A 20301-nucleotide genomic window follows, 5' to 3' on the forward strand; every position below is an offset into this window, starting at 1 on the left:
GGACTTCTTATTACCTGAAACCCTAAATTTTATGTAGAAGGGACAGCTAACCAAATGTCAGGGATGTCCAAGATATAAATATCAGAGAAATAACAGATTTAATTTGCTTTACTCAGTCACATCTTTTCCTTCCCTTTTCTGTTTTTAAATGTTTCTTTTATATGAAATGCCATGGTTCAGTGCACCTGAAAATTAAAGACTACTGTGTAAGATCAAGGTTTGAGTCTGCCCATTCATGAAAGGAAATTAAAATTACTACTAAAAGCCTCACTTTTTATTATACTGATAGAAACCACTCAGAAAATGCCAGAAGGAAGAAGTATACTCAGTACTTTATATACATGATAAACAAGACTATTTGCTGCTGGTGGTTAATACTTGAAAACATGTATACATGCATACTTAGACATTAGGGACCAGATTCTGATTTTGCTTACTCTGTCCCAACCCCATTCACTTGTGATGACTCCAATAGTTTCCCACTTAAACTTTCTAAAACTTTACGTGAGTTGTTCTTCTGTAACCTACTTTATTTTGATTTAATCAATCTCCCTTAAAAATATATAAACTTAGTCTGTGCTTCTTAAAATGATCTATAATAGCACATTTAATAAAGCTAATTTAAATCCACTAATTTATAGAGATTTGCCAGAGGCTTTGAAACACCAGAAAATGTGTAAACTTAACAGTTTGGCTGTGATAACAGCTCAGACAGTAGAAATTAAGCCCTTTGCATTGCAGTCATGCTCAAAGTGGATTCCTAGTTTTATTTGAAGAAGTACATCGCAAAAAGTTTAAAAACAGAGAAAAACAAATTTACAAAAGGTAATTCAGAGCTAAGCCATATATTCACCAAGGTTTGTCTTTTCAGATCCCCATGCCCCATTTCTCACACTTGGTTACCACTCTGCCTCAGCATCACAGTCCCAAATGTACACTGAGGTCTCTCATTTTAAGACTACCTGGATTGTTTTCTACAAACACATTTTTGGACAAATAAGAGCAGAGTCTCTTGTGCAATAGAGCTCTGACAGAGCTGTGAGATTCTGCTTAGGGCCATTAAGTCTGGGTCTCTAATTCTAGTTGTCAGCCTTCCAGCTGATGCTATATAGGTTTTCTACTGTCTGCTCTAATTTCTACCTCTGGCAACCAAATGATAATAGATTATATGCCAGTGTGGGAATAGGCAGATTGGTTAGGATCCAAGCTGTATCCCAGGTGATAGCAAGAAGAAGCATCACAGAAAAAAAGTATTCAGCCCTTCACATTGATGTATCATGGAGTTTTATTTCTACCAGAGGAATTCTTCACTTTATACATAGCATTTAGATGGTAACTAAGTGATCATTATCGTCATCTGATTTGCAGAAAATGTCAGCTTTCCTTCAAGACAGAGATGAAATTTTTAGGGCTACTTTTGCAGATCTGTCTCCAAATTGTTATATGGGAGAGGGAATTGAGACCTACCTCATCAAGACTTGCAGGGTTGCAGTCTTTCAAGTGAAATAGCCTCATCGCTTTGAACCTTTGATCAGTATCTGTAAAGTTCAAATCATCTTTTATTTTATTTTATTTTAGCTAACTGCATCAAAATATTTGGGATTGCAGTCTGGAATGCATTCTTGCACAAGAGCTTTTTTAGTCATTTCTCCTGATTCTCTGCTCTTTATCCTGCTTCTGTTGTTGCTTTCCCTCCTGCTTTTGTGTACTGAGAAACAGAATTAAGGTGTACTGCAACCAGTGGACACTTGCATAAACAGCCTGCTTTGAACAAGACAGCACGATTTTGGGAGAGGAGGAACACATTCAGCTTTCCTGCCCAAATACTAAAACATACAAGAGGTTCATATGGTGTTAAAGCATCACATTTTTTGCTTTGAGACCCCTGAAATGCAAGGGCTGTGAATAGCAGAACATGAATAGACTGGATTGGGAGCATTAAAGCACATCAATTCCCAGGTTCTGAGACTGCACTCAAAGTAATTTATATTTGTAATTTATTTAAGAATGGTTTCAGCAAATACATTTCTAATGAATCTCTTTCACGCACTTTTATGAACAAGAGTCTAAGTTTTCCACGACTTCTGCAAAACAACTTTTACTGCATCAAATCACTGCATTCCTTGATCTATACGAACACACACTCACAGCAGCCAGCCACACTCACACACAACGAACAGCTCCAGCATTTCATACCTCTGCAACAAATACTTCAAAAAGAAGATTTTTAAAATTAGCATGGCTGTGAAAAAGCAAGAAAATGAAACAGTTTTGCCCTGCCTCCGGTACTTCGCAACCGATCTTGACTTAAAGAGAACATTAGCACGATCTTCTGCAATTCTTGTATTTCCATGTGAAACTTCTTCATAGAGGATTCGTGCAGAATCGTGAGCTGTCAGCTCTGATCACATTCACCAGCACACAGGCTTTAGACTCTATTTCATAATATGAAAAGATGGCCAGCGTTTTCCTGATAGAAGTATTGTATGTTTTTCAGTCAGTAAAAATTAGAGAGAGCTCATTGTCGATGCATTTCCCATAGATAATGAGGACTGCAAATTACCAGGCAAGATTTTTTTTTTTTTTTTTTTTTTTTGGTACATGGAACAAAAAGCAGCACAATCTGCAGAACTTACTAACTGATTGGGTTTTCCACCCCTTCTTTGCATGCTGCCGACACAGCCAGAGCAACCTATATGCTGATCTTATTCCAAAAGCACAGTATTCTTTATACTGCAAGAATAATAGTTTTGTGTGCCGTTACATACACTGCAAGAAAAAAAAAAAAAAAAAAGCCTTTAGGAAAGGCATGTGCTGAACACACACAAAATATGCAGGATGGAAAACGACCAAATGTAATTAAAGCTTATATGAAAGCAGACATTCCTATTTGCAGAGCTCTGGCTGCATTTCTATGAGAAAGAATGCACAGAATTTCAAATCATGCTCTATTTAGACAATGTCAGAATAAAAACACATTTCCCCCCATCCCCCCCACCCCGAAGTCTCTGAAAGGCAAATCTCATCAACAGAATTAGAGAGAAAAAGCAATCCAAAGATACTGGTTTACATATTCCTTCCCAACCAAGAAATCAAGTATCTCCCTCTCCCGGCTAATGGCTTTATAAATTCAGACTTTAAACAAAAGCAAAAAAAAAAAAAAAAAAAAAAAAGAAACCTAATTCTCGAGCTTCCTACTTAGCACTGCCTCGCTGTTGATGATTTGTGCGGCTGTGTGTGCGTGCGTGTTTGAGAAATGGAGAGATAGGCTTAAAGTATTTTCCATTTCATCAAAGAGCATATATTACTTTCCCGGTTCGCTCCGGCGTTTGGTTTTATGCCCACCCCTTTTCCATCTGCCCATGTCTGAGATGCACAGTGCAGGCGTACAATCATGAGCAGCTTACGACACTCAGTGAACACTAGGTGCCTCTGCATGCTCTACCAACATACTGCTCGGCTGAAGGGAAGGGATTCTTGCTGTCTCTCTGCTCTAAGCATCACCTAACAAGCAAAGCGAACAAAGAATGGGAAATAAAGCTACCCTTAGCCGGTCAGTGAATGCATGGTAATCTCTCTATGGAGTAAAGGTTGTGCCGGTCAATGGTCGTTGCAAATGATGGACATTAAACAGATTGCCAAATCCTGTGGAGTCGTTAGTAAAGAGTTTGGAGTTTTTTTCACGCCACAGTGTTAACTGCAGAGAAAAGGACAGAGGGAGAAGGAGAAGATCAAGCTCATGCACATAGTTCTGAAACTTGCAGGTCCTAGGAGTCAGCTAAAAAGCTAGCTGGACAAGCCTTGAGCTCTTTGAGCAGAAGCGAAGTGAGACATTGTGAGCTTGCCAGCCTTGCACAGCACTGAAAGGGACTGAATTTGTAGCACAGAGGGGTCTTTTTTAGCTCTGCATATAATTAGTCCAAACACAAAGGAAGCAACTGAATGGAGGTTGTCACTCTCTGGAAAAGGGTGGGTAAGACACTTTTTAATTAAATTCTTTCATGAAGAAAGATTTTTTTCTTTGCTGCAGCCTTTAACATGAACAAAATCACTATCATTTTACCTTTGAATGTCTGTGAACTTTAATGCTGCACAGCTCCTGCATGCTGTAAAGTGAAATATTTGGCTCTGTGTTTGTTGTTTGCTGTTCTGCTTTGGTTTTGGCTTTTTTGGTTGTTTATTTTTTTATTTTTATTTTCCCTTAAATAAAATATGATGTAGAATTTGAAAAGATTCAATGGACATTCTCGAGCATATTTGGAAATATTCTTGCTAATGGATTTCCTTCTTATCGGTCTCTGTTTAAACTGGCTGCTGAGGAAGCCCCCGGGGTTGATATTGTGTACGCTGGGTATCTTTTCTAAAATGCTTCCAGCCGTGAATAGTGGGTGTCCACAGCTATGTCGGTGTGAGGGCAGGCTTTTGTACTGTGAATCACTGAATCTCACAGAGATGCCTCGCAACCTGTCGGGCATGATGGGCTTGTCTCTGCGGTACAACAGCCTTTCAGAGCTGCATGACGGACAGTTCACAGGGTTAATGCAGCTCACGTGGCTCTATCTGGATCACAATCACATTTGCTCAGTGGAGGGGAATGCCTTTCAAAAATTGCGGCGAGTGAAAGAGCTCACCCTGAGTTCCAACAAAATAACCCAACTGCCCAACACCACGTTCCGACCCATGCCAAACTTGCGCAGTGTGGATTTATCGTACAACAACATCCAGGCGCTGGAGCCCGACCTGTTTCACGGGCTGAGAAAACTCACGACGTTGCACATGCGGTCGAACGCCATCAAGTTCGTGCCGGTGAGAATTTTTCAGGACTGTCGCAGCCTGAAGTTTCTAGACATAGGATACAATCAGTTAAAGAGCCTGGCTCGAAACTCTTTTGCAGGCTTGTTCAAGCTCACCGAGCTGCACCTCGAGCACAATGACTTGGTGAAGGTGAATTTAGCCCACTTTCCCAGGCTCATCTCCCTGCACTCGCTCTGCTTGCGGCGGAATAAAGTTACCATCGTCGTCAACACTTTGGACTGGATATGGCAACTGGAAAAGCTGGATCTCTCTGGCAACGAAATCGAGTACATCGAACCTCATGTCTTCGAAAGCGTGCCTCACCTCAAGTCCCTGCAGCTGGACTCCAACCGGCTGACCTACATCGACTCTCGCATCCTGGACTCCTGGAAGTCCCTCACTAGCATCAGCCTCTCTGCCAACACCTGGGACTGCGGCCGCAACGTCTGCGCCCTGGCCTCCTGGCTGAGCAACTTCAAGGGCCGCTACGACAGCAACCTGCTCTGTGCCACCCCCGAGTACGCGCAGGGTGAGGACGTTTTGGATGCCGTGTACGCTTTCCACTTATGCGAGGACGCGGCGGACCCCACGAGCATCAACACCCTCTCCCCTGTGACCAACAACAGCGACCAAATGTTCGGCTATGGCTCGGCGACCGCCACGTCCAACGTGCCGGATGCCGACGAGGAGCCGACGACGTACGCCATCACCGTGACGCTGCCCGGCGAGAGCGCCGAGAACGCCGTGCAGATTCACAAGGTGGTGACGGGGACCATGGCGCTGATTTTCAGCTTCCTCATCGTGGTTTTAGTGTTGTACGTCTCCTGGAAGTGCTTTCCTGCCAGCATCAGGCAGCTAAGACAGTGCTTTGTGACACAGCGCAGGAAGCAGAAGCAGAAACAGACCATGCATCAAATGGCTGCCATGTCAGCCCAGGAGTATTATGTTGATTACAAACCCAACCACATCGAGGGAGCCCTGGTGATCATTAACGAGTACGGATCTTGCTCCTGTCACCAGCAGCCAGCGAGGGAGTGCGAGGTGTGATTTGCCTTGGGGATTTAAACAGTGTGCAACCAAATAGCGGCGTGCAGGCAGAGAGTGGAGCGGGGGGTTTGCTGGGCTTTGCTGAGGATTTCACAGGCACTCCTCTGCCAAAATCGCAGAAGGAGCTGCCGGCAGGACTTGATATTTTAGCTTTATCGTGTCTTAAAATCTTCAGGACAGCCAATCTTAAGATTTCCTATGCTAATAGTCCCTTTGAAGATCTGTCAATATTCAGGAAACTGAGAGTGTAAAAAGGTACCGATTATTGATCTTTTGTAAACTAAGGAAAATGTTTAAAATAAAAAAAAATAGCATTTACAGTTTTTACAGACTGGTGTATATTACATGAATTGTTCCCTGTATACAAAATGCAACAGTTTAACCTCTTTTCATTCTGAGTGTTGAAAGTCTGGGAGCAATGAAGCCACGTTAAAAATAGACAGATGAAAATTAACCCGATGGCTTCCCATTGTAATTATTACACATTCACGTACATCATGTTACTGGCGGTATGAAGCATGACACTGGAACTTTATTTTTGTTAATGTGCTACCTGTAACTGGATGTCAGCACAGCAAGGAGCTGGTGCACCTCAGAAAGGCTCAAGTTTTGCCCGTGTCCCTGGGACAGGATTTCTGAGGCTTTTTAAGCACAGCTCACTTGTAAGTTGCTGTAAGATCCCTAAAAAACTGCATCGTAACCCCTAAAGGTATTTTGTATCACAACTGATCATATTGCAGAGTCTCATTGAAAGAAAAAAAAAACAAACAACAACAAACAAATGACAAAACCCAAATAACTGAAACACTGCCGAAAAAGTGCTAGTCATCATTTTCTTTAAGACAAAAAAAAAAAAAGATGAAAATAAATAAATAAATTTAAGGGCTTTTACTAGCTATTCCCACTTTTATGCTTGTTCTGAGACATGCCAAGAGCAGAGAAACCCTTGTGCACTGTAGAGTCACGATGAGAGGAGGAGAGCAGAAGCGGCTCAATTGTCAGTGGTGCAACCTGTGTGTGCCGGGTGTGCAAAACCTCGGCTGCCACGCTGCGAGGGGGACAGAGCCATCCTGGCACACTTCTGGGCTCTCCAGCAAAGCCACCCCATGCCCCTCACTGCCATCACTAGCATCCACTAACCAAACCACCCTGAAACCTCTGCAGAGGCTGAGAGCATAGGCACCCTCCCTCCTAATAACTGAAAAGATGGAATTCATGGTTACGAGCAGTCATTTGGTAATGTAGAATCACACGGCTGTTTTATTCTGATTGCCCTTAAATAAAGGCTTCCTTTCCTCGTATTTCGGGTTTTTCATTCCGGTATGTGAACAACCTACTGCTTGATCTTTGGAACAACTCCTCTCATACTAATGAAGACAGGGCAGTTTTATAACAGCAGGCAGAATACCCTGAATTTTTCTTCATATAGCATAATGTGCCAGCAAAATGTAAAGTAAAAATCAAGAACTGGGTAACATTGCTATGCTTTGTACATATTTCGCTATTTTTGAGTTGGAAATGGAGGAAAAAATGAGAATTCTAACATCCATTTTAATTTAACATGCGTTTGTTTTTTTTATAGCCTCCAACTGCCACCTATACTCAAAAGCCTACAACGGACTTATAAACATAAGATTAGGCACAGATCTTATTTTTTCCTTTTTTCTCCTGCAAAGCAACTGTTTTTCCAGTTGTTTAGTTGCTAATTTTAACTGTAAAGAGTAACTTTTATATATTTTTTATCTAACTGACACTATTTTGGAGGGTTCCAAACTTTCTTCCTCTATTTGGTACATCCCTCACCTTGTGTAATATTAAATATGAAATAGCCTCTTAATAACCTTCTTTCTTTTATTATTTAACGAGACTATAACATTATCAGTGAGACCAATGAGAGTAAATGTATTGGGAGAGGATTTTTTATGAGAAATATAATAAACTTTTTTATTTTTATTATTTATTTATATTTTTAATTAAAGCCACTGAAAATTTATCTTCAGCTTTGAAACAAGCTGTCACTGTCAAAGCTAGGCCTTTCTCTGTTCAAACACTTGCACATTTCTGTTTTTGTGCCTCAAACCCATGAGGGCCTGATCCATCCTGAAACTCTTAAGGGACCTGCAAGGCAGGGTGCCCACATGGGAACCTAAGTGCAAAGGTAGAGGAGGTAAGGAGAGAAAATACCTTGTACCATGCTAACTGAGGGCCAAAATATGTATTTTCCCCTTTAACCCCCCCACTGAAACCAATAGGGATTTTAACTGAAAGATTAAAAGAAAAAATAAAACACAAGACTAACTTTGGGCTGTGTTATATGCTCCTCAAATCACCACCCAGCACTGCAATCAGAAGGACTGATTACAGGTAGCTGCCAGCAAGCCTCCCAAACCAACCACAACTGCTAAAATATTGGCTACATACGGTAAAATAAAGAAAAACAGATACAGTCTTTCTTTCTGTAGTGACCCCCTGTTGCTACAAGGAAATGTAGTAGTGCTGTCATGTTTTTGGCCCTGTAAACCTGATGCAAAACTGATCTTGACAAACAATCGTCCTGTGGTTGTATTTCTATGTATTTTTAGCATATTTGTGGGTTGGTTTTTAAACACGCCAGTGTTTGCACCCCTCTGGAATTATTCCTGCTGTTTATTGGTGTTAGCAACGTCGAGCAACATTTGCAAGACGTGAGCAATTCCGCCTTTGCAATTTATTCATCTCTGTGCTTCATGCATCTTGCATCAGCAGCTTGAGTAAACCAAACGGAACATTTTGCTTTAAAGGTGCAGCGATTTCAGAAGGGAGGGCTTAATTTCGGTACTGCCTGTTGCCATTTCTCCCGAAGAAGTGGTAATGACCACTGATGACTTGCCACCTCCAGCAGGATGATGGATGGATCCTCCATGGAGAGGACAGCGCTCACTAAATGGCAGAAAATGAGGTGTTTCACAACCTTCATGCAAAAATCTTGTCTAAGGGTAGTGTCCTCTGGAGACAACCTCCTAATGATCTCCAGAAACCACCTGAAGATCTGGCTACCCCTCTGCTGGTGGAAAGAGGGGGGTCCCTGGGTGTGACTTACTACATGTCTATTCTGAAAGTTTCTGAAAGAACTACGAGGACAATAAAAAATAAATGTGCAATATTTAATTTCAATCCAGCTATTAAAAACCCAGTTATTCATCCTGCTCCAGGCTGCTTGCATTGGTATATAAGAGAATTCTTATATTTCTAATGTATTTATGGCAACTGCAGTGATTTTCCCTCACTCTTCCTTTCAGATTTCATGTTTGCCAACTGTCCAAACATATGTCATTCCCTCTCTTTTGATCCCCTTATCCTGGCTTACTATACAGCTAAAAAAAAAAAAAAAAAAAAAAAAGCTTTTGGGGTTAGTTGTGACAGTTTCTCCTTCAGGAGATACTTGGGGAAAATCAAATGAATATTTTAAATACTCCCCTTTTAATGTTCCACTTAGTAGGGCCAATCTTTCTGTTATAATTAGGTAATTAACATTATTATTATATTTTTTTTGGAAATGTTTTTAGTTGTAAGACAGGGTGAAAGGCAAGCTACAGAACTACCTTTTTGAGGCTGGTTAACACTCTCAGTGTTATAGATCTCTAATATGCAATCTCTTGCTGCTAGCATCAATACACCCTCATAGTGCACCCAGTGATGAAGGAACTGTTGCTGTGTATGCTTTGAATGTATATAAGGGATGATTTATTTTCCTTCCTGTCTTTTTTTCCCTTTCGTTCTGTACTTAAAAAAAAAAGTGATATGAAACCACAGAATCAATGCTAATGTACCACATTCTGTTTCTGGCCTGAATAATATAAAATACAAAGAAACTCTGTGTTAAAGCTGCAAATTCCCTCCTTTACCACACTGTTAGAGTACTGCAGGGAGCTCAACCAGGGGGCTGAGCTTCTTCTCCGTGTCACAGCCGTACCGAGATGCTCTGCAGCAGGCTGAAGATGCAGTCCCATGCCTGGGTGGCAACTGCCTTGCGCACGTGTGCAGAGAAAAACTATTATTGATACCTAAGGATATTTTTGTACGTTTTATTAGATGTTCTGTGCTTTTATAGCAAAGGCATCGAGGAGTACTTGAAGTGTATCTATTTGATCATTTTCTTTGGCTCTGGTAAAAAGCCCCTCATTCGCTTTTGAGATGGACTAAATTTGTTTCTTGTATGTGTCTGGTTCTGCTCTGATAGCAAAAGGATGCTCTGAATACCTCTTCCCTTCCCTCTGGCTTCTCCAGTGGTATTGAGAATGGCAAATAAGAAGAAGTATTTGATTAGGAAGCTTATTGCTAGTGCGATAATAATAATAACAAAAATAATAATAAAAGAAATGAAGAGGAGACAAAAGATGAGAAAAAAAGACTGGAGAAACAACAAGTAAATGAGTCTGTGGCTGGCTTCCTCTGCCTTTTCTTTTTTAAACGTGGCAAATCTAAAGGCCCAGCACAGATGAAAACCAAGACTGATGGTGGGTGGAGAAAGCAGTTTTTAAAACTGTGCAAGCAGGGATGAAACAGCTTCTGGAAAGGAGGGCACCGCACCAAACACTTCCACTGAGCATGAAAGAGAAAAGGAAAGGGTGAGGGCAGAGATGAAAGGAAAGACGAGAGCTGGTGAGAAGGCAAGGTGACCACCGTGCACATGAGGTAAATGAGATTTTTTCAGTACCTTCGCCTCCCACGTTGAAGCCATGGTGAGGACAAACAGCAGTGATTTAAGCAAGATACCCAGCATCTCTTTCTGTCTTCTCAAACACACACATGCATTTGCAGAGGAACACATGGACATGCTTTCTCAGACATTCGCCTCACATCATTGCCTCTGCCATGAACTACTTCCCGGGCAGTTCAGCATCCCCTTGTCCATCAGGTTGTTTGCTCTTCCACTGCCTCTTCCCCTCACTTTGCTGGCTGGATTTCCTACCTATCCCAGCCATGGCTCACCACACACTTTCTAGAAAATCAGACTTTTATAAGAAATATACCTCATTTTTTCTGTCCTCTAAGAAACCCCCATTTAGAGAGAGGGGGATCGTGTACTATAGCAGATTCTCCTGCTAATTATATCCACGCTCATTTTCCCTCATATTCGATTTCTGCATGCATGGCTATTACGACAAACATATCTGAGGTATTTTTGCTGGGTTCAATTTATCATTATGCACCAAGGTTATACTTTTCCTTGACCTGCTCAACCCAGTCTAATATTAACAAATTGAGCATTTACACGAGCTCCTTTCCAAGCATGATGTTGATTAGGAATTTAGGAAATGCTGGTGATTTAAAGATTAACCTTTCATAGAATTACTGACATAAACCAGAGCTATTATGGTATTAGGAGCAACTATTCAGAGCATATTCTGTGTGAAAGAAAACCAACAAAGCACATTTAGAGCCATGAAGCCATGCAAAAGGCTTTCCATATTATCGAGACCAAGTGATATCTTTCTTTCCTTCTTTTTTTTTTTTTTTCTTCCCCAGACAAAGCTGGTGAAAGGAAAGGAGTAAGTGCGATCTACCTCTAAAGTTATGTAGAGGGAAGCAAGGCTACAAAAATATTACAGAAACCAAGCAACAATCTTCTGCTGGCATGACAGAGCCTGTAATCGGGTGGGTGGCTGTGAAGAGCCGAGCTGAATGCTGCAAAGCACTGTAATTTTATTGCACTGTGGCTGCTTTAAAGAGAACACATTTGCAATGAAATCTGTATTTCCACGAGAACATGGCAATTGTTTTTGTTATAAAGATAACGTCACTTGTTGGCATTCAGACACAATTATTCAGCCTTTAAACCAATTACTGCTCTATTCGCCTTTGCTGGTGCGATAGTTGGGCGAGCTGGTCAAATGTAACAGGTTGCAGTGAAAGGAATTCGAGTTCAAAGGACCTAGATTTGCATTACCAGAGAAGAAATTCAGTTTAAGATAAACACCAGCTTTTCACCTTTTCCTTCACTTTTCCTCATCCTGAAAATCCACGTATGTACATCCCTTAGAGAAATCAAGAGATAATTGGCAGTGGCTAAAGAATAACATTGTGAGTGCCTGCACTTGGCAAACAGCACATACTACTGTGCTCAGGCACTTTTTATTTTAAACCATTTCACTGCTCTCATGTTCTTCACATCCTCACCAGACGCCGTAACTAGTGCCAGGGATGTCTTTCAGCACGGGTGCTATGGGAACCTGACCGATTTGGTTCCATGTCTGAGCTAAGAGAGCCTAAATCTGAGATTTCAAAGGTAATAGGTAAGTACAAAAATTGGCTTCATCACAGAATTGCCATTTTTAGCACTGCAGATTCATCTGACTGACATGGTTAGAAACCAGGCTCATTCATTGCAAACTTCATTCTGGCCTTTTTTCTTTTTTTTTTTCTTTTTTTTTTTTTTGAGACAGATCCTTGTCCTAACAGCAAACCAGAGCATGACACCAGAGACAGAGGACTTAAAACTGTATTTTCAGTGAAATCTGAGATTAAACATAATAATAATACATGGACATATCAATCTGATTAAAAGGGTTTATCCAATAAAGGCAATTCAGTTTATATATAGAAAATCTCACTCAAGCAGCACACCTCTGTACCCTAGTGGTTACAAAAAGCTATGAGCAAGCATCCTGATAGCTGGGGCCTCAGCTTGAAAACAGGTTTCTGAATATCCTTTAAAATACATACTCTCCCTCTATTTTTAATCTCACTTTACACGCTCACCCATTTTCCATTCCTCAAACCTCACAAGCAGAGTGATTGAAGGCTGGAGGGAGGAAGCCCTGAAAATCCCAAACTAAATAGCAAGAACAGCCCACAGCTGCTGAATTCCAGTGGTTTGGGTTCTTTTACCAGCTGCCAGCCGTTTGAAACACACCTGCAATCAACCCTGTTTGCAAGTCGAGAGCTAAAGAAAGCTCCTAGGAATAAACCTGAACCTGTCTCTATTCAGTGCCTCTGCTGACAGACTGGCTTGCTACGGGAGTCTGGTAAATATTAAAGAATGTTAATAATAATGAGATAATCCACCTGGGGATTTTTTGCCCCCTTTTTAAAAACTTGGCTCCATTCTGAAGTTTATCTTGACGGAAAATTTACTTCTCCGATCCAGATTATTTCCCAAAGCAATTTTCTAACTGCAAACAGAAATTTGTGGCTGCTGCTAAAAGGTTTGCAATCCTCGTGCTAAAGAGGCCACCGCATGTCAAATGTTTACCTTAATTTCACGTAAATGTCACTCCATATTGGACATTCTATATTTCTCTGCTGGCATATTATGCAGCTGCCTCCATCTTCATAAACCTTCCCTTTGCTCCATAAGTACCCTCACAGCAGCCTGGCACCCATTGCTGCTGTCAGATCAAATTCCCAAACAAAAGCTAGATGCAATGACTTTATCATCTAATTGCTGTAATCCAATAAATTGAATGTGAATCCTATGGCCCTAACCATGCAAAAAAAATGATGGAGTCAATCAATGAATGGAAGAAATGCATCCGAAATACACTTGGGGTAAGGGGGAACCCACAAAACAAAAGACATTGCATATGATGAGGCTTCAAGTTGCAGAAGGTCAGGGCAAAAAGGTGTGGTACAGAATGGAGAAAATCACTGCTAAAAGAAAAGGGGACAGTGCCCATAGCTGGTTAATCAGGAAGAGAGTTAGGTGATAACCGACATAGGAGACACTCGTCAGGGGATGACAAAGCACTGTAGCAATATTTCATGACATAATGAGTACAGACAAACATGGCTTTGTAGTGGGGAAGACAACAGTCCATGAAGTCCACTGAAGCTGGACCCAGAGCTATTCCCTTGGAATATGGATTGTTTTGGGGTTTTTGTTGTTGTTGCTGTTGTTTTGTATATTAAAAAAAAAAAAAATCTAAACTATTTTAATTCTATCTGTTATGCACAAAACGTCAAATATGCTGAACCACGTGTTGGTGATTTTTTTTGATGAGTGGCATGTCTAGGTTCAAGTAAACCCAATTGTGTTGTTTTTGTGCATGTATTTCCCTCATTCCAATGCCTGTTGGCATTACACAATGTTATTCTAGTTGGTGGAACAAAGGTCTTCCCAAAAACGTTACCCTAAGTAGTTTTATGATGTTACATTCCATGTCTTCCATAAAAAAAGGGAGTTGAAAAGTTTTCTATTTTTTCCCTGGTTATGTTTTCCTATTATGTAGAATAACCTAGCCCCAATCTGTCATTTTTCATTAGCAAAGGAGTCAAGCTATGGTTGTTAATGACAACTCCTAATGAGGATTTGATGAATAAGTCCTGGAAAATGAAACTTGAAACAAACACTTAAATCTACCTCAAATCTGTCGTTTCCAGGTAAGTGAGTTGACAGTAAATGGGAAATAAAACTTCAAGAATTTAAAGCAAAGTAGTGCATTTAAAACCATAAATCATTAGGTCCAAATGGTATTTATCAAGAAACTAAAAAATAAAATAAATAGATGTATGAGCAAAGCAGAGGAGCTAGTAAAAAATGCTGATTTCTAGTAAATGTAGCTGTTGCATCAAAAATGGAATGACTGAAATGCATTGTACTTCCCCTACCTTACAGCTGAGTAGAGATGACTGTAACGGGCTGGTAAATCTTATCTCAGTAGCTGTTAAGTTAGATCTATTAAGGTCTGTAATATCATGCAGTAGGGAGAAATTGGCTAGTCTGTGGAGCAACAGCATGCTGCTCTAATCCATTATAACCCGTGCATTGGGGCTACCTAAGTGACATCCAAAACCTGGCAATTTTCTATCTGGTCTTCCAAAGAGGTTTTTACGGAACACCTGTAAAAGACGTTCAGGCTCCCATAAATAAGCTAAGCTCCATGGACATAGAAAATTAGCTAGATGCCCAAAAATACAGTGGCCTTTTACTCAGCACAGCAGAAACGGGAGCATAGCATCCTCCCAAGGCTGGGGCTGCTGAATCATCCTAGCAACAATCAGGAAATGTTTGACAACGCGTTTCAAATGACAGATTATTTATGCTGCAAAAAGTAATGAAAATCAGGAGGACATGCAAAGGGACTTCCAAAAGCTGAAGATTGCATGGGCTTTGATGGATGAAATTCGGAATTGTGAAATACAAAGCAAAAGACAAAATATAAGGGAAGCTGTTCATCCATGCCTCGGAGATGGGAGTTATATGCAATAATTGGACAACTGTCATTTCGGGTATTGCATGGAAAATCTCTGCTCAGTGTGTGGAGGGGGAAAGGAAGGAAAAAGAAAAGTGAAATAACTTCTAAAATGTATATACAACTAAAGAGCGCTTAGAAATTAAAGACCGATATTGCTATGCCTTCAGTTAGGAAACTGTCCTAGTTCTGTTAAGCATAAATTACAAAATAACATAACTGCATGATAAAGATAAGTTGCTAACAAGTGAAAGGAGGAAAGGTCTGGGAAAGTTTCTGTGTAAGGAGAGATGCGAAGAGCCAGGACCTCCAGCTGCAGCAAACAGCAAAACGCGTACCCATTCCCCCTCTAGCGGCCAGTCCGCACAGGGTTACTGCAGAAATAAATAAATCACACAATCCCAAAAGCGAGAGGCAAAACACTGCCAATTGATTTTAAGCCATACGCATGCACGTACCCCCTCTTTTTCATTCGACTCACAATTTTATATGACCTCAAATTATATTATTGTTATTGTACCAGTCCTCATCAAACCACCTGCCGTACTCCTTCATCGTTGCTTGTCATTAGTCGGAGCTGGAGCTGTTTTACAGCCAAGGTAATTTTTTGTGATATGCTTGTACCTACCTGCAGGAGGAGGATATGGAGTGTGACAGGGGCCCCTGCACTGTTTAGTAACAGAAATAATCATAAAATAAAAACAAAGCAAAACAAAAAACAACACAAAAACCCAAGCAAATTTGGAACTCATTGTAGGACATGTCACTAATGCAAAAAATTTAAATAGTTGTATAGAAATGGGGACACTGAACTAATAGAGTACATATACCCCCCAATTTTTTTTTTTTTTTTTTTTTTTTTTTTTAGGACCAGTGGCTGGGACAAGGCACAACACGGGGTGGGCTTGGTCTTTTTTGTTTCCCAACCAGCCTGCATGGCCACAGGCACCTGGGGAAACTGAGGCTGGAGGAACCCTTCCCAACCCCATGTCCCTAAGAAATACCATCTCCTTGGTCTGTCACTGCTTCCTCTATCTTCTATAGCACAGGCACAAAAATCATAACCTCCTCCCCCACACTTTTAACAATTTCTCTGCACAACACAATATAACAGAGCACTTTTTGTTTCAGTCTTTTAGCAGCCTAGGACCTTTTGTGGACCAAAGGAGTCTGAGATGCTAAGCTGGATGCACAAAGAGGTGCTGATGAGGACTGAAAAGGAGCTGTGCTCTGTTTGTGATTGAAATAACGACCAATCACTCGTTAGGAATATTTTTTTTTTTGGTCTAATTTTCTTCACAACAAACAAACAACAATAAATAAATAAATAAACACAAGAAACCCAGTGGCTTGGCGCAGAAATGAACCTCCTTTGGTTGCACTTTCAGGGACCTACTACATCCTCAAGCTAATAGGCTCTGTATAAAGGTTATGGTTCACAGGGAAGACAAGAAGTGGAAAGGGATTGTGTTTTGCTTTTGTAAAATCTTTCCATCAGTTACATTTCTCAACCAATGCTTCAAAACTTACAAGTGTTTTTTTTTTGTTTGTTTGTTTGTTTTTGTTTTTTTTGTTTGTTTGTTTCTTTTTTCCATTACAGGTTAATTTGTGTATAGGACAAACAGATGAATTAAGTAACCCTTTCTGCTAATGGTTTGCTAAGAAATTGCCCAGGAACATGTTTCTGATTAAAGCTTATAACACACCGTTATTTTTGTAACACACCTGTATTACTTTTAATAAATAAAACAATGATATGTGGTGCTGCACTGCTCTCCTATAGGTTATTCTAAATTTACCAATGAACCATTATAGATTATGCCTTGCTGTATCTTATGGTGGCTTTTGGTGAAGACTGAATATTAGTTTGGATGGAACTCACAGCTGGCATTTTTATATTAATTCGAATATGTTGTTACTAATTTGTTCAACTGAAACTAAAGAATAACACAATAAACAAGGCACAGTTTGACTTCTCACGTCTTAAATTAAAAAAAAAAAAAATCCAACGTGTCTTAATAATTTTACCTAATTAAAAAATATTTAGAAAACAGATTATTCAAATGATTTGTACATAATAATGTGAGCAATTTGCTCTTCCAGCGTAAAATGAATTCATTACTATCCACAGTCAGAGCAAATTTGATAGTCATAGTCTATCCTTTACTGATGTACCTACAGACACAATTATATTCCTAATATGCACTGTCAAGACAGCTTCAAGAGTAAGAATATAAGGAACTGTACAGACAATAGACAACAAACAAAATGCAGTTGATTACTGTTGGGATGGGCACAAGATAAGAAGGAAAATCCTACAGAGAAAATCCTAAAGACAGCTGATACTCTGCTGAATCTCAAAAGAAGACTTCCACGTTGACCCACTAAGGACATCTCATTTTCCACCAACAATTACAGAGAGGCATATATATATTTCTGGCACTTTTAAGTGATGGTGTGTGAGTGGCTTGCAGCATCTGGTAAAGCACAAAATATTGAGCGGGAATTTTTAATTCATTTTGGAGTACAATAACATGCCTATTCATAAATATTTTTTCCTATATATCTTCTCATGGCAGAAAAAAGAAAATCCTCAATTTTTAGGTGATGAGCCAAAAGTTTCTACAAATTTAAGAATGGGGGCTTCTTCAGAATGACAGCCTGGTGTATGCTGTACTTTCCCTTGAATGACATTACTGGGGTAAATTAAGTGCCAGACACACTGCTTATTAATTAACAATATCAAGAATTCTTTCTGCATTAGAGATAACACATTTTACAGACAACCAGAAGCATTTTCATTACAAAAAAGGCTCTTTCCTATGCCTCTGTCTGCCACAATAAAATAAATAAATAAATCATAATTGCGATGGTAGATCATTTTTCCCTTCACTAAAATTAAATCTTAAAAGCCATTTAATTAAACTGAATGATAACTGAATGACTTTAACCATCCAAAGAATTCAAACGAAGGATGCTCTCTCCCCAGATGCTAAAATATGGCATAACGATGTTTTGCCATGAAGAGGCAAACCTTAACAAAGCAAACTACTCTGAGCAGGCATTTCTTATCTGTAAATAAACCCCCTGCAATAACGTCATTTCTTTTTTCTTTTTTCACTCACAAGTTTTTACCTTTGTCTGCATGCCACATGCACTTACAACACATTCTTCAGTCAGACCACATGCTCTGAACAACAGCAAAATGTCGAAACAAGGTCCAGATTGATTATATATATATATATATATATATATATATATATATATATATATTCTCACTGTCTTTAGTAAAAGAAGGACTATCTTTTATATGAACTATCTGCTTCAGGTGTGCCTTACAAACACTACTCTGTTTACATCATTAAATCAGCCTTGCCCCAGCTGAAGCCTTATGATACATAATGCATAGATGCTTTTTGTGAAGCTTCTGCATGATGTTCAACTCAAAACTTAAAAACTGTTTCCAACCAGCAGGAAAGACTTAGTTCGAGCAATTTCCTTTTCTTTTTAAATGCTCTATTTTTTCAGACTTCAGAAGTTTCATTTAAACTAGAGCTAACCATATATGAGTTTGTTTTCCCCTTCCAGGAGTTAAAAGGGGAAAGTTTCTTTGTATTTCAAAAGTAATTTGCTAAGTCTCTTATGTCTGTATTCTGTGCTTCCAGAGGAATAAAGAAGAAATTTAACCACCGAAAGAATAGGAAAATAGATTTGCAGATGTAGCAATCTTGTAAAACTTAACATAGTTCTGAAAAAAATATATAAATCACACTACCATCAAGAAAAAAAATAATTTCCCAAGTTGTCCCAAGTCTCTTCCTACAGAGATTAAATGGATAATGATGCAACTTCTACATGAGTCCTTTCAACTGCCTATAAAAACACTCCAGCTTCAATTCCGTTCATTTGAGAATGCTCTCACTATTATTTCACGCCTGTCTCTTGATTCCTATATTCATTGATGCTACACTTTTTTTTTTTTTTTTTTTGCAAGGTGAACGCAAGTTAGTTTGTTCAGAGCTGTGAAAAAAAGAACCGTGCCTTGATGTATTAGTAAGGTTTCCATCACTACAAAGTAAAGCAACAATTGGGATTAAAACTATAGAAATCACATTTTTTTGAAACTCTTGCCAACTACATAATTATGCCCAAAATGACATTGTGCCAGGTGGCTTTGGCTAACAGATGGAATGGTATATTTGTTCACTCTTCATAAACCAAGCTCCATTCCAAAAATTGTAAGCCAGAAGTATCTAAATTATTGATTGAAAGTTACATATGTCTAATAATTAATTAAACTAGCTACACATTGCAGTGAGTCTCAACTGCAGTTAAGAATTAAGAAAATGTATGTTGGTGTCTTAACATTAACATTTTTAAATCACAGCAACTAAAAATAATGAAATGCAGACAACAGAGCTTTTGTATGAAGTGTCTTAGAAGTGCTTAGAGCAGGAACATTTTCAATTGTTCCTACGATTCTGTTTCACCAAATCCCAAATTTCACCAAATGCTTACTAAGATCAACTAGTAGTTGTGACCAGACCTAGCAAACATAGTCAGGCTCGGGTTCAGAAGACTCTTCCCAGACAACATATGGACTATATAATTCTCATTAATGCTCTGGAGAGAGAAATCGAACGGAGATCAAACCAAGAGACAACCACTGCTTTATGCATCCTGAATTAGTCTTCATCTAGGCTGATGAATTTCTCACCAGCAAATCCCAGATGGACAACTGGCTAGCTTTGTCATCCAGCACAGCACATGGGCAGTGAGTCCATTTCATATGGACATGTCAAAATGATTGGCAGCTGGTAATGAAGGCAGCAACACGAAATCCAGCAGTCTGAAGGCACTGGACTTCCAGCATATATGCAGATTAACTGCGTTGAGAATGCATCTCAGACTGATGAACGAAACGTGTCATCAGTCATTTTCATGCTGGAAACACAAAGGCAGAAGAAGTCTACAGTGCTGCTGACCCTGTCCCAGTATTTCCCTACATGCAACACTGATTTTCCAGCCTGTGCAATGACCCTCATCAAAATCCCATGAAGTTGAGGATAACAATGGATACATTCCCCCTCCCTGCTATGGGAAAATAGTAATTAATTTAGGGAAAAAAAATAAAATGAGAAAAGCATTTTGTCATAGTATATTAATAACCCTACTTCTGCTATCACAAAGCTGTGCCAGAAACACTGATTTAATAGGCACTGCAAAGCAATTACCATGCAAATAATATTAGCCAGTAATTTATTATTTTTTTTAGTAAACTCCTTGT

At 39.6% G+C, this 20301-nt stretch overlaps 2 protein-coding genes across 6 annotated transcripts in view; one reads left to right on the forward strand and one right to left on the reverse strand.

Moving 5' to 3' along the window:
* Positions 1 to 20301, reverse strand: part of CTNNA2 (catenin alpha 2) — a 484674-nt gene that overhangs the window by 153819 nt on the left and 310554 nt on the right. The window lies entirely within an intron of this gene.
* Positions 4214 to 6126, forward strand: LRRTM1 (leucine rich repeat transmembrane neuronal 1). The gene has a single exon (XM_032186541.1). It carries the CDS (start codon positions 4276 to 4278, stop codon positions 5839 to 5841), a length of 1566 nt encoding a protein of 521 aa, XP_032042432.1. The 5' UTR covers positions 4214 to 4275; the 3' UTR covers positions 5842 to 6126.

The sequence above is a fragment of the Aythya fuligula genome, chromosome 4 (assembly GCF_009819795.1).
Source record: "Aythya fuligula isolate bAytFul2 chromosome 4, bAytFul2.pri, whole genome shotgun sequence".
In the NCBI taxonomy this organism is placed as follows: Eukaryota; Metazoa; Chordata; class Aves; order Anseriformes; family Anatidae; genus Aythya; species Aythya fuligula.

Excerpts from the sequence above, each read along its gene's own strand:
- LRRTM1 (XM_032186541.1), top strand. The coding sequence starts at position 4,276 with ATGGATTTCCTTCTTATCGGTCTCTGTTTAAACTGGCTGCTGAGGAAG.